At 36.4% G+C, this 12,005-nt stretch overlaps 1 protein-coding gene across 3 annotated transcripts in view; it reads left to right on the forward strand.

The window, feature by feature from the left end:
• The window catches only part of Rock1 (Rho associated coiled-coil containing protein kinase 1), a 102,221-nt gene that overhangs the window by 58,071 nt on the left and 32,145 nt on the right, over positions 1–12,005 (forward strand). For all 3 annotated transcript variants that reach the window (XR_009589896.1, XM_021661565.2, XM_060377682.1), the window contains exons 13-16: positions 2,616–2,664; positions 6,251–6,386; positions 8,064–8,155; positions 8,248–8,494. Coding sequence is in view for 2 of the 3 variants with exons in the window: in XM_021661565.2 (XP_021517240.2) it covers positions 2,616–2,664; positions 6,251–6,386; positions 8,064–8,155; positions 8,248–8,494 (524 nt within the window). In the remaining variant the exon portion in view is untranslated. The remainder of the gene's footprint in view (positions 1–2,615; positions 2,665–6,250; positions 6,387–8,063; positions 8,156–8,247; positions 8,495–12,005) is intronic.

A 12,005-nucleotide genomic window follows, 5' to 3' on the forward strand; every position in this document is an offset into this window, starting at 1 on the left:
TTTGTAACCTGAAGAAATGGAAATGAGAGATTGAATCTCAGCCAGAGGCTGAGGCAAGAGAACTAAGAGTTTTTAGCCCATACACTCAAATAATTTTAATTACATTCATTCAACAAAGATTGTAGTTTGTGCCAAATAATGTGCATACCAATAGTATAGTACTAAATAACAGAAAGTATAGCCCTATTCATACGGAGACTGTAAACATCAGGTAAAGTGTGATTATAAATTAGTGTGGCATTTGGTAAGTCAGGGAGAATAGAATGATACAGGAATGTATTAGAAGTATGACATGCTTGCTTGGCGGCCTATTCCTGTCATCCCAGCACTGAAGAGGTGGAACAGGAAAATCACAAGTTCAAGGCTAGCCTGGGCTGCATATGTAAGCTACATGCCTGCTCCCTCAAAAAAAATAAAATAAAATAATTAGTATTATTTCAACAGATACTTATATCACTTTATTAGATGTTTTAAAAGACTAGAGCCAAAAGCTGAGTGAGAAGACTGAAATCAAAAGAGTAGAAGAAAATGCTGCAAGTCCAGGAATTATACTATGTGGAGGCTTTGTAAGGGAGATTGATTAGCCGGTGTTTAAGAAGAGGAATGAGCCTGGGAACGGGGAAGGTAGGGAGAGTCAAAATATTAAAGGACTTTGCTTTTGATGTGCTAAGGGATTTAGAATTTACCTAAATATGGTGGGAATATACCGAAAGTTATTAAAGAAGTGAAAAATGGTTCTCCACCATCCACCAGCTTATAGGCCAGGTGGGCATGGCAGCTACCTGTAATCCCAGTTCTCTATGGGCAGTGCAGAGACAGATCTTCTGGGCCAGCTGGCCAGCCAGAGTGGGTGAAATTGACAAGGTCTGGGTTCCCAGTCTGTCTTTAAAAAGTGGAGCATAATCAGGGATGTCAATTTCTGAACTTCACATATACCCACGCTTCATACCTGCACACATATACCCATAAACATGCACATCTACAGATTAATAATTAATTGGCAACACTCCACATTTAAAAGGCTAAAAAGGGGAAGGGGGATGAGTCAGGGATAATTCCCTGTTGGTATAAATTACTTGGTCATTCTAGGAAAAAAGCAAGTTAGTGTTGAAGCTAGCTGTATAGAACAGGTTAATTTTGGATGTTAACAGGTTAATTTTGAGACATTTGAATTGGCACATTACATATACAGTGTGTATAAAAAAGTAGTTTCCAATGCTGCCACCCTTTAATACACTTCCTTATGTTGTAACCCCTCAACCATAAAATTACTTTGTTGCTACTTTATAACTGCAATTTAGCTACTGTTATGAATCATAATGTAAATATCAGTATGCAAGATATCTGTTAAGTAACCACCCTAAGGGGTTATGACCTACAGGTTGAGAACCACTATGTTGGAACCATTATGCTTAGAGCAAAACAAAACAAACAAACAAAAAAAAAACCCACAAATGGTGATGAAGATAATACATTGAGTAGATCTCAGAATTTTGCCTACGTTTCTCAGTGCATTTACTTATTTACTGAATGCTACTTTTCCTGTCATTCACTTAGTCTTTTATGACAGGTTGAGTGACTGGCTTTTACTTGATAGCAATTACTGTATTAGGAGTTGATGAATATTAGTTTTTGGGGATTGAGGGTGCTCTGACTAAGACAAAGTTTTTCTGTGTAGCCCTGGCGATCCTGGGGCTTGCTTTGTAGACCACGCTGGCCTCAAGCTCAGATCTGCCTGAGTCTGTCTCCTGAGTGTTGGGATTAAAGGCCTCTGCCACCACCCCCTGGCAGTTGAGGAATTCTCAACCTCTCCCAAGAATCTAAGTGTACAGTTTGAGGTCTTTATACTTGGAGGAGGAGAACAGTTTCCTTTTTAAAAATTTATTAGTATTTGTGTTTGAGTGCAAAGGCATGGGATGTAGCACCTCTCTGTGTGGAGGGTGTTAGACTGGGACCCAGCTGAGATCATGATGCATGTAAGCAGGCACTGTTAAATTGCTGAGCATCTTGCTGGCCCCAGAGTTTTCTTTCCCCCCCACCCCGAGCAACACTCTGCAGATAATAGACTGTAGCTGTGATTTTTTTTTTTTTTGCAATAGAAATCAAGGTGTTTTCCAGTATTGCTATTGCTGCATAATCTCTCATCTCATTCATATTCATCATTACTTTGAAATTATTGCTTTTTAAATTTTTACTTTTTAAATTATTACTTTTTAAATTTTTATATCTGTATTTCAGTATAATTGGCATCTTTTAATTTTACATAACTTGTATGCCTTTAAAAAATGTATATTTATTGCCCCATAGAAACACATGTCTTCACCAGACAGCTAAGACATCATATACATACATACTAATGTTTAAGAAAATCACATGAACCCTGGTGGTGGTGGTGCACACCTTTAATCCCAGCACTCAAGAAGCAGAGGCAGGTGGCTCTTGGAGTTCAAGGCCAACCTAGTCTATAAAGCAAGCTCAGGACAGCCAGGGCTACACAGAGAAACCCTGTCTCAAAAAAGAAAAAAAAATCAAGTGAAAAAGTAAAGGATGTAGGTGTTAACACTGGATGATTAAAGTAAATAGATTTATAATCTGTATTGCTTTTGTTTTCACAGAACTTCAAACATAAAACTAGACAAGATAATGAAAGAACTGGATGAAGAGGTATTTTTTTTTTTTTCAGTTTATTAAACATAAGTAGTTTTCCTTGTCATTTTCCCCCTTTTACATTGGTGCATTTCTAGAGGATATTTCATTTGAGATCAGAAAAGATAACCAGAAAATTTTACCTTAGACTCCAGGTTCAAGTGTACATATTATAATTTTAGTTTCCTTTGCACAACTTTATTCTATGACCATGTTGAAATTTTAGTACATAAATTTCAATTTTGTGGTTCGTGATAGTTGAAAGACAAAAGAGAAACAAAAGGTCAAAAATAGAAGTTGCAACTATATCAGAAAGGCAGACTAATAAGAACTATTTCAAAATGATTGCTATAGACATAATACCACATGACTATCAAGGCTTAGAATTGGGTTTAGAAATATTCATGTTTTCTGTGATTTCCTACCAGCCTGCTTTCATTAGCAGAGAAACAGTATTTCCTGATATTTGTGTGCAAATATATAATACATTTTTATTCTTAATTAACTTTCTACTGTGTGTGATGACTCCCTTAAGAATAGATAATCTCTGTAGTTTTCTTCTAATGTATAATTTGCTTTGTCTTTCTAGAGTTAATCTTTGATAAATTTTTTGTTGTTCTGTTTTTCTTCCCTGAGGTAATCTTATCTGTTAGTAATATTTTTCCCTTTAATCTGTGGCTTACGATAGAAATGTAGTCATCTAAAGATTTTGAGAACATTTTACCATTAACCAGAGGTCAGTATCGATGTAGTCTTAGTTGGCACTGTATATTTTATTTTGAGTCTTTAGAGAATCAATTCTAAATTCAGATAAACTATGAGTTTAAGTTATTCATCCTTCAGAATTCAAGATCAAGAGGAAGTTCTTAATTATGAAATTAGCATAGTCCTACTTTTTAAAGAGAGGCAAAGTAAAAGTACTATTCCCTCTTTTTGCCACTAAGTACAGCTAAAGGTCCTATACATTAACTGTAGGATCCTGAGAATTATGAAGAAAGCAGACCAGCTGTGGGACGCTTAATTTCTAAGAAACACCACAGGAATGTGGTGTGAGGCTGAGGCAGTAGCTCTTTTATAAGAATGCTTGTGTAACATGACTTCATTCCTCAGGACCTTCTAAAGTAGGGGTGCTGCCACATGCCTATAATCCTAATACCTGGGAAATGGAGGCTGGAAGAACAAAAGTTCACAGTCATCTTTAGATATATAAGAAATTCAGGGCTAGCCTGGAATACATCACACTGTGTCTCAGAAAATAAAATTAATAGTAGAAACACTGTGGGTCCCTCCTCCCCTGGCCTTGAAATAACAATAGTAGACTTTATAGAACACAACTACATCATTAATAGCATCTGTTCAACTGTGGTAGAATATACATTTTTTTTCAAGTGCTTAAGGACCCACATACCAAAATAGATTGTATCCTTAGCCATAAAATAAAATTAAAAGAATCAGATTGATAGTGTACTGACCAAAATGTAATCAAGCCAGAATGACTCACAATTAGATAGCAGGAAAACCGAACAAATGAAAGTCAAATGACAAAAAGTGTCAATCTTAGGGGAATGAAAAATACATTGGAATGTTGATTGTATCTTCAAGCTTTTATGTTAAAGAAAAAAAGTTAAAACTTTTCATCATTGAAAATATTAAATAATGAAGATTTATTAGATTTATTAGGCACAGTCAACACAAATGCCTGAAGGAAAGATTTTAGCATAATTGTTCATATTAGGAAAAGAAAAGTTGCTAATGACTAATCTTAACAAAAGTTCTGAGAAGGGTAAAAGCAGAGGTCACTGCAACTGAAAACAACAATGAAGAAAATGGATGGAGCAAAAGAACTTGTTTGAAAAGGATTACAAAAGTACCAAATCTCTGGCAAGGCTGACAAAGGGAAAAGGAACCAGCATCAGGAATGAAAGAGACCGTGAGGGCATGATGTGAACAACTCTAAACACCCAACATGCCACAACTCACACAGTGTGAAATAGATAATTTCAGTAGCTGTGTATAATTGTAAGGAAGGTGAACCCTTATTTTTTTAAAATTCTCTCTACCCCCACAAAATAGTGAATCTCGATGACAAGATAACTTCATTAGGGAATCCCGCCAAATTTAATGAAAACACCAAATAATTTACAACACCTCCAAAATAAGAACTCTTCCTAATTCATTTTGTTAGACCTTACACCAAGTCATAGACTATAGAAAAACTAGACATCATTGTTACAACTATAGAGTCTTTAGCAAAACACTAACATAGATCTCAGCAGCACATAAAAGATACTTTATCTGACTATAGTTTGTTTCAGGAATTCAAGGTTAATATTTTAGAAATCAATTAGCTTAATTCACCATATTAATAGTCTAAAGAAAAACCAAATAATCATTTTAGTTGATACAGAAAAAGCATTAGAAAAAAAGGCAGTATCCATTCACGGTAAACATTCTCAGGAAACTCAAGTTGATAAACAGCATATACATAACCTATAGTTCACTTCATAGCTAACTGTAAAAGCAAGTACTTCCCCTAAGGTCTGTTATAGCAAAACCACATCAGCTTTCATCATTATTCAGATAGTACTAGAAGTTATAGTCAGAACAGTAAATCGCATAATCACAAAGAGATCAGAAAGTAAGAGTTAAGCCTGTCCAGATGTTTTATGCAGGAAACATGATGGTGTGCTTAGAAAAATCATAACTATAGTGATCAAAACTACATGATATTAACTGAAGACTATAGATTAGGAAAACAGAAATGAAGAACAGAAATAAACCCACACAATTGTGGCCAGCTGACCTTTGACAAAATTGCAAAAGCATTTCGGCAGATGAACAAATGGTGCTGGAGCAATTGTGAGCCAAGATCTGAACCTTAATGTGTCATCCCTTGTGGCTGTTAACTTAATAGTAGATTGAAACATAAATATGAAAGTGTGAAGTTTTTAGGAGCTTGGCTTGGTGACTCCTGCTTATAATCCTACCACAACCTCCTGAGTGCTGAGATGACACGTGTGCCACCATGCCCAGCTTCAAGTTGTATTTAAAGTTAAAAGAGGTGACTCAGTAGACAGATGCTCTTGCATGTAGACCTGATAGCCTACATACACCCACATCCTATACAGTGGCAAGAAGAAATGGATACCCATGAACTGTGCTCTAACCTTCATACACACAGTGAGTTTTAAAGTAACTACTATGGAGATCTATATCACCTCTAGGAATCTGATAATATCTACATAAAATATAGTATTTACTTACAGATAGGAAAATGTACAAAATCACATAGTAGAATTTCCTCATGTCAAGTCTGAAATGTAAAAAGAAAGCAACAAAAACCTGGCAATACTGGTAATATACCGCTGATGGTGGTTTAGACACAGAAGGGGTATCTTTGTCTAGGTCAGGTAGGTGTGTCTTACTTTGTATGACATGTTTTATCTGTTACTGCAAAGCTGTCATAATAATATACTGCCTGGTTTTAAGAAAAAAAAATGGGTCTTAAGGTTTCATCTAAAACATTTTTCAGGAGGAAAGTACTCCCGGAACTATGTGTCAGCTATTGTTTGCAGTTGTAACTGTCATCATTATATAATTTTAGGGAAATCAAAGAAGAAATCTAGAATCTGCACTGTCTCAAATTGAGAAAGAAAAGATGTTACTACAACATAGAATTAATGAGTACCAAAGAAAAGTTGAACAGGAAAATGAGAAGAGAAGAAATGTAGAAAATGAAGGTAAATTGTTCTTTTGAAAAATACTGGACTATGTAAGTAGACACAACCACTGAGCTGTAACTGCAGCCCCCAAAATGTTTGTCTAATGCTGAACTGTCTTTAACATGAGGTTGTCTTAAATGTAGCTCACATAATAGATTGATGACACTACAATAATACACAGTCAGCACATTACTTCATGAGTTAAATAGCCCAAATCTTCCGCTACACTTAACACTTACTAAAGCCTTTCAGTGGTATTTAGCCAAGCGAATGATGTCACAATTCTGTGCATACCAGAATCACCTGAGAAGAATTGAAGAACACTAACCAGGGCTGGGGAGATGACTGCAGTTAAGAGCACTGGCTGTTCCTAGAGGACTGAGGTTCAGTTCTCGGCACCCAGATAGTCAGACACCCACTTGTAATTCCCGTTCCAGGGCATGTAACGCCCTTTTCTGTTCTCACATACCCTGTACCTACATGGTGCAGATACGTATGCAGGCAGAGCTCCCATACACAAAGAAACTTTAACAAACAACACTCATAAACTCCAGAAATTTCTATTTAAATTATGGTGTAGCTATGTGGCCTGGTATCAGTATTGCTATAAACTCTTTAGACAGTTCTAACAAGCATCCTCATTTGAGAACTGTTAAGGTAGAGTTGCTACAGCCCCTCTCTCACCTCCCAGTAGTAGCTCAGGCTGGCCTCAAATTCACAGAGATCCAACTGCCTCTGTCATCCCAAGTGCTGGGATTAAAGGCGTGTACCACCCTGTGTAGAATTTTATATTTTGATGCCAGTGTTGCAATTGTATTATATACAGAAGTTTTTTATACCATTTGAAAATGATGGTTTTACTTATAGTTTATTTTATAAATATAAGTATACAGTATCATGTATACACAAGGCTCTTCATATAGGATTGATAAAAGTATAAACAATGTATTCAGTGATATGGCAGATACTGAAATATCTGTGTCATAAAAATAGACAGTTCAAGAAAAGAATAAGGCATCTCTATCATTAAATATGTATATTTCTGTAGATATGCCTGTGAAAACCTGTATATGATATGTTCGGTTTCGTTTTAGGCTGTTGATTCATAAATTGTCTTAAGGAAGAACTGATAGTAGTTGTAGGAAAAGTCAATTAAGGGAGAAAAACAAGGAAAGAATCCTCGTCATTCTACCACGTATTATCTTGATTTTTGTGCCATTTTAAAAATACTGAATTATTCAAGTTATTTTAGTGTTCAAAAAGCAAAAACCAAAACAAAACAAAAACAGCTTTATAAATGTAGTGCTGCACCCCTGTACCCTGGCACTTAGGGGGTTAAGGCAGGGGAGTCAGGTGAGCACTTGTGTTTGAGGAGAGCCTGTAGGACACAGGGATCACATCTCAGAGTAGCTTTGTGCTATTAAGTTTAAACCAATAGATTGGTCCCATGAAGGCAATAAAAAAGAATTTGGACTACTACAGTATCTGAAACAAAACTATTTTACTTTGTGTTACAAAACTGTTCTCTACTTTTTGATCAATTTAGAATAAAAGAACTTGTAAGATAGAATTTGTTTTGGGAGTGGGAATGAACCTAATTTCACAGATTGTTGTGGTCTAAAAGTAAATTTTATTTTTAAAAAGGATGTTGTTCTCTAACAAAAATATGTAATTTCTACATTCTTGGCTTCCTAGTTTCTACACTAAAGGACCAGTTGGAAGACTTACGGAAAGCAAGTCAGAGCTCACAGCTTGCTAATGAGAAGCTGACTCAGTTACAGAAGCAGGTCAGTTCTGCAGCAGGATTCTTTTAAAATTACAGTTAATTAAAAGAAACATGATTGTATGTGATCAAACCTCTTTCTTTCTTTTTCAATAGTTAGAAGAAGCCAATGACTTACTTAGGACAGAATCAGACACAGCTGTAAGATTAAGGAAGAGTCACACAGAGATGAGCAAGTCAATTAGTCAGCTAGAGTCCCTGAACAGAGAATTACAGGAGAGAAACAGAATTTTAGAGAATTCCAAGTCACAAGCAGACAAGGATTACTACCAGCTGCAAGCTGTATTGGAAGCAGAGCGAAGAGACAGAGGGCATGATTCTGAGATGATTGGAGACCTTCAAGGTAATACTTTTTCTCACGTAAAGTATGTCACAAAACTTATCATAGCAAGTTTTTACTTTATTTTTTTATTATTGTTATGATATGTGTAATGCATGATAAAGGTGTGTGTTGCTATGGGGCATATATGGGTGGTCAGAGAAAAACTTGGTAGAATTAACTTATTCTATCTACTTTGCTTCTAGGGATTGAGCTCAGGTTGTTAGGCTTGCATGGTAAGCCCTTTACCTACAAAGCCATCTTGCCAGCCCCATTTTAAACTTTTAAAGTGTATATTTCAGTGTCATTAAATACATTCAACATTATACTGCATCTTTTCACAACTCTCCATACCATTTTAGTTATCCCAAACAAAACGGTAGCTGTCATTCTTTCCTTCTCACAGTGGTCTCTAACCATCATCTACTTTCTGTGCCTGGGGACTTGACTACTCCACGTTCCTCGTGCAAATGGAATTACAAGAGAAATTCCTGAGTTGTAGAGTGGGACCCCTTCCAAAAAAATAGACCAGGGTACTAGGAAAGGTTGGGATTAGAGTTACTGGCGTTCTTTGTAGAACTAAGAAGCAGATTAAACATAACTAACAGTGAATAAAAGCAACAGTTTAAAAAGGCAAATACCATTTGATTTGTTTTCCAAAAATGACTGCCTTTACTTCCCACATATTTTCCTGGGTTTTGTTGCTGTTTGGTAACAGCATCCACACTACCTACACAAAAGATATGTGTGAGAATTGCCAGGCCTCTCAGAAAAGACTGGAGGATCGAGGGGAGTTAACTTAGTTAAAACATACTCTATGGAAGGGAACATATTTTGGTTCTCATGGGACTTGATTAACTATAATTCTGTGTAGAGAGGTCAGGTCATATTTTGTGACTCTGGAAACAGAAATTAGGGGTTCCCATTGGCTCATAGCTGGGGAGAGTTGTGCCTCTCAGGCACAGGCTTAAAATAGGTCTAGATATAATTAAGAAAGGAGCCTTTTTGCAGTTACTAGGGAAGCCTCACACTTGTTTAAGTCAAGTTCTTCTCACTGTTTGGACTGCAGGTTAGCCATGTAATTTCATTGCTCAAATTCCATAAATCCTTCCAGTTCTTAAAATTATTATGTTTGTTATCTTTTGCTTATGTCTAAGCTTTGAACAACTTGCTTCCAAGGCTGACACCAACATGCTGTTTATTAATTGTTTTTTGTTTTTTGTTTTTACAGAATCTTTTAGATATTGGTAAGAGTTAAGAAAAAGTTACAGTATCATTACATGCTTGTCCTTTTTCATTGCTTATTTTGTTTATTACTTACAAATGTCTCATTTTTGAGGCTCTTGTTTGGTCTGAAACCATCTTAGTATGTGGCCCTGGCTGGCCTGAGAGCTCACAGAGATCTGCTTGCCCTACCTCTTGAGCGTTGAAATGTCCCATTCTGAATTTGCTGATTTCTCCCACCTGTATAATTTAATATGTTATTTTACCCTCATAAGCACTTTAAATTGGGATTTAGATCTAAAAGCTTGATCTGTCTAGTGACTCCACGTGTCTCACATAGGACTTGAACAAGAAAACTTAGTATATGACATCTGGCTGTTTTTATTGGTAGTGGTTGCCCAGTTCTTCATTTTCTTAGGCATTTGCACAATGGTTCCCATCTATCTTTATGCTTCCAGCATTTATTGTATTCAGAAGGTTGTACAACTGTCTCCTAGGTCTCCAGGATTTCCTCATCAGCTTTTTAAACACCTTTCACCCATTAAATTGTCTTTCCCTGTTCCCCTTTCCTCTAGCCACTGGAAGCCACAATTTTTTTTTAAATCTCTGAATTTACATGATCTGTGTATTTTTTTGTAGGCATCGTGTAATATGTATCTTTTACATGAGGCTTCTTGTGTGTTTAATGTTTGTAGAATGCGTTAGTAACTCGTTAAAGGCTAAGTCTGTTGTATGTTTGTACTACGGTTTTCATATCCATTCTGCTATTGGTAGAGTTTTAGAATGTTTTCTCCTTTTTGTTATTGTAAATAACAATGTTGTGAATATTAATTTAAAACTGTTTGCTCTCTGTATTCTTTTTTGTTTTGTTTTATTTTGTTGTTGTTTTTTTTTTTAATCAGGGTTTCTCTGTGTAGCCCTGGCTGTCCTGGAACTCACTCTGTAGACTAGGCTGGCCTCAAACTCAGAGATCTGCTTGCCTCTGCCTCCTGAGTGCTGGGATACCATCTGTAGTCTTTGGAGTGACTATTTATGTGTGAAATTGCTGGTCCATGTAGTAATTCTATCCTTAACTTTTGTGAAAGTGCTAAACTGGTTTCTACAGTGGCTGAGCCATTTCATTTGCCCTTACTAAGAAATTGGGATTTGTCCATGTTGTTGTTAACACTAGGTAACTGCCTGAATAGGAATGAAATCACATATTACTGTAGTCCTGATTTTTTTTTCCTAATGAGTAGTGATATTATTGAACATCTGATAGACCCAGTTGTTTAGCACCATTTGTTTAAGAGGCTGCTCTTCCAGTGTGTGTGCATGCATGCCTGTGTGTACGTGTGTGTACAAAAGAGTGTGTATACATGCTCACATGTAGAGGCCAATGTATTTCTCAAGACCCATTCCTTCTTCTTTAAGTGCTTTTGACATTTTTGTTAAACATTGATAGTCCATGGCTAAGATGCATTTTAATACTTACCTAGCATTCATGTTTGAAAGCCTTAGGTCTAATCTTTAGGACTGGGGGAAAAGTTGAATAAATGAAAAAGACAGGAAAAAATATCTTTAATAAATGAATGGATTTGGCTGCGGAGATGGCACAGTGGGTAAAGTTCAAGTATGAGAACCTGAGTTGAGATCTCTAGCACCCATGTAAAACCAAGTGGGGAAGTACGTATCTTCAACCTTAGTCCTGGGGGGAGCAGAGGCAAGCAGATCTCCAGGGTCTCACTGGCCAGCCAGTGTAGCTGCAGTAGAAGAAATGAGCTTTAAGTGCAGTACAAAAAACAAAAACGAACAAACAAACAAAAAGGCAAAGAGGTAATTGAGGAAGACACTTGGTATCAACTTAAGACCCCTACACTCAGATGTGTACTTGACACACACAAGCACGCACACACAGAGTCCCAGTATATGGCTTTATTTCTGTATGTTCAAGTCTATTTTGTTGGTAATGTAATTTTGCCTATGTCAGCACCACGTTTCAACCATTGTAGTTTTATGGAAGGTTTTGAAATTGGGAAGTTTGGCTCTTACTCTCTCCATTGCTCTCCCTGTCTGTCTGTCTTTCTCTCTTTCTTTCTCTCTGTCATGGATGCCTTTCCCCTTTTCCACAATAAAAATCTCCTTTATACCAAAAAAAGGGGGGGGCAGAAGAAGAAGAAATTGGGGAGTTTGATTTGTCCAATGTTACTGTTCTTTCACAATATTATTTTAGCTATTCTTTGAAATTCCTAATTAATTAGTTTTTCCATTTCTGAAGAACATACTTTTGATATTTTAATAGTGCTCGAATGTTTTTGTTGATTTAGATAGT

Source organism: Meriones unguiculatus, chromosome 2, assembly GCF_030254825.1.
Source record: "Meriones unguiculatus strain TT.TT164.6M chromosome 2, Bangor_MerUng_6.1, whole genome shotgun sequence".
Lineage (NCBI taxonomy): Eukaryota > Metazoa > Chordata > Mammalia > Rodentia > Muridae > Meriones > Meriones unguiculatus.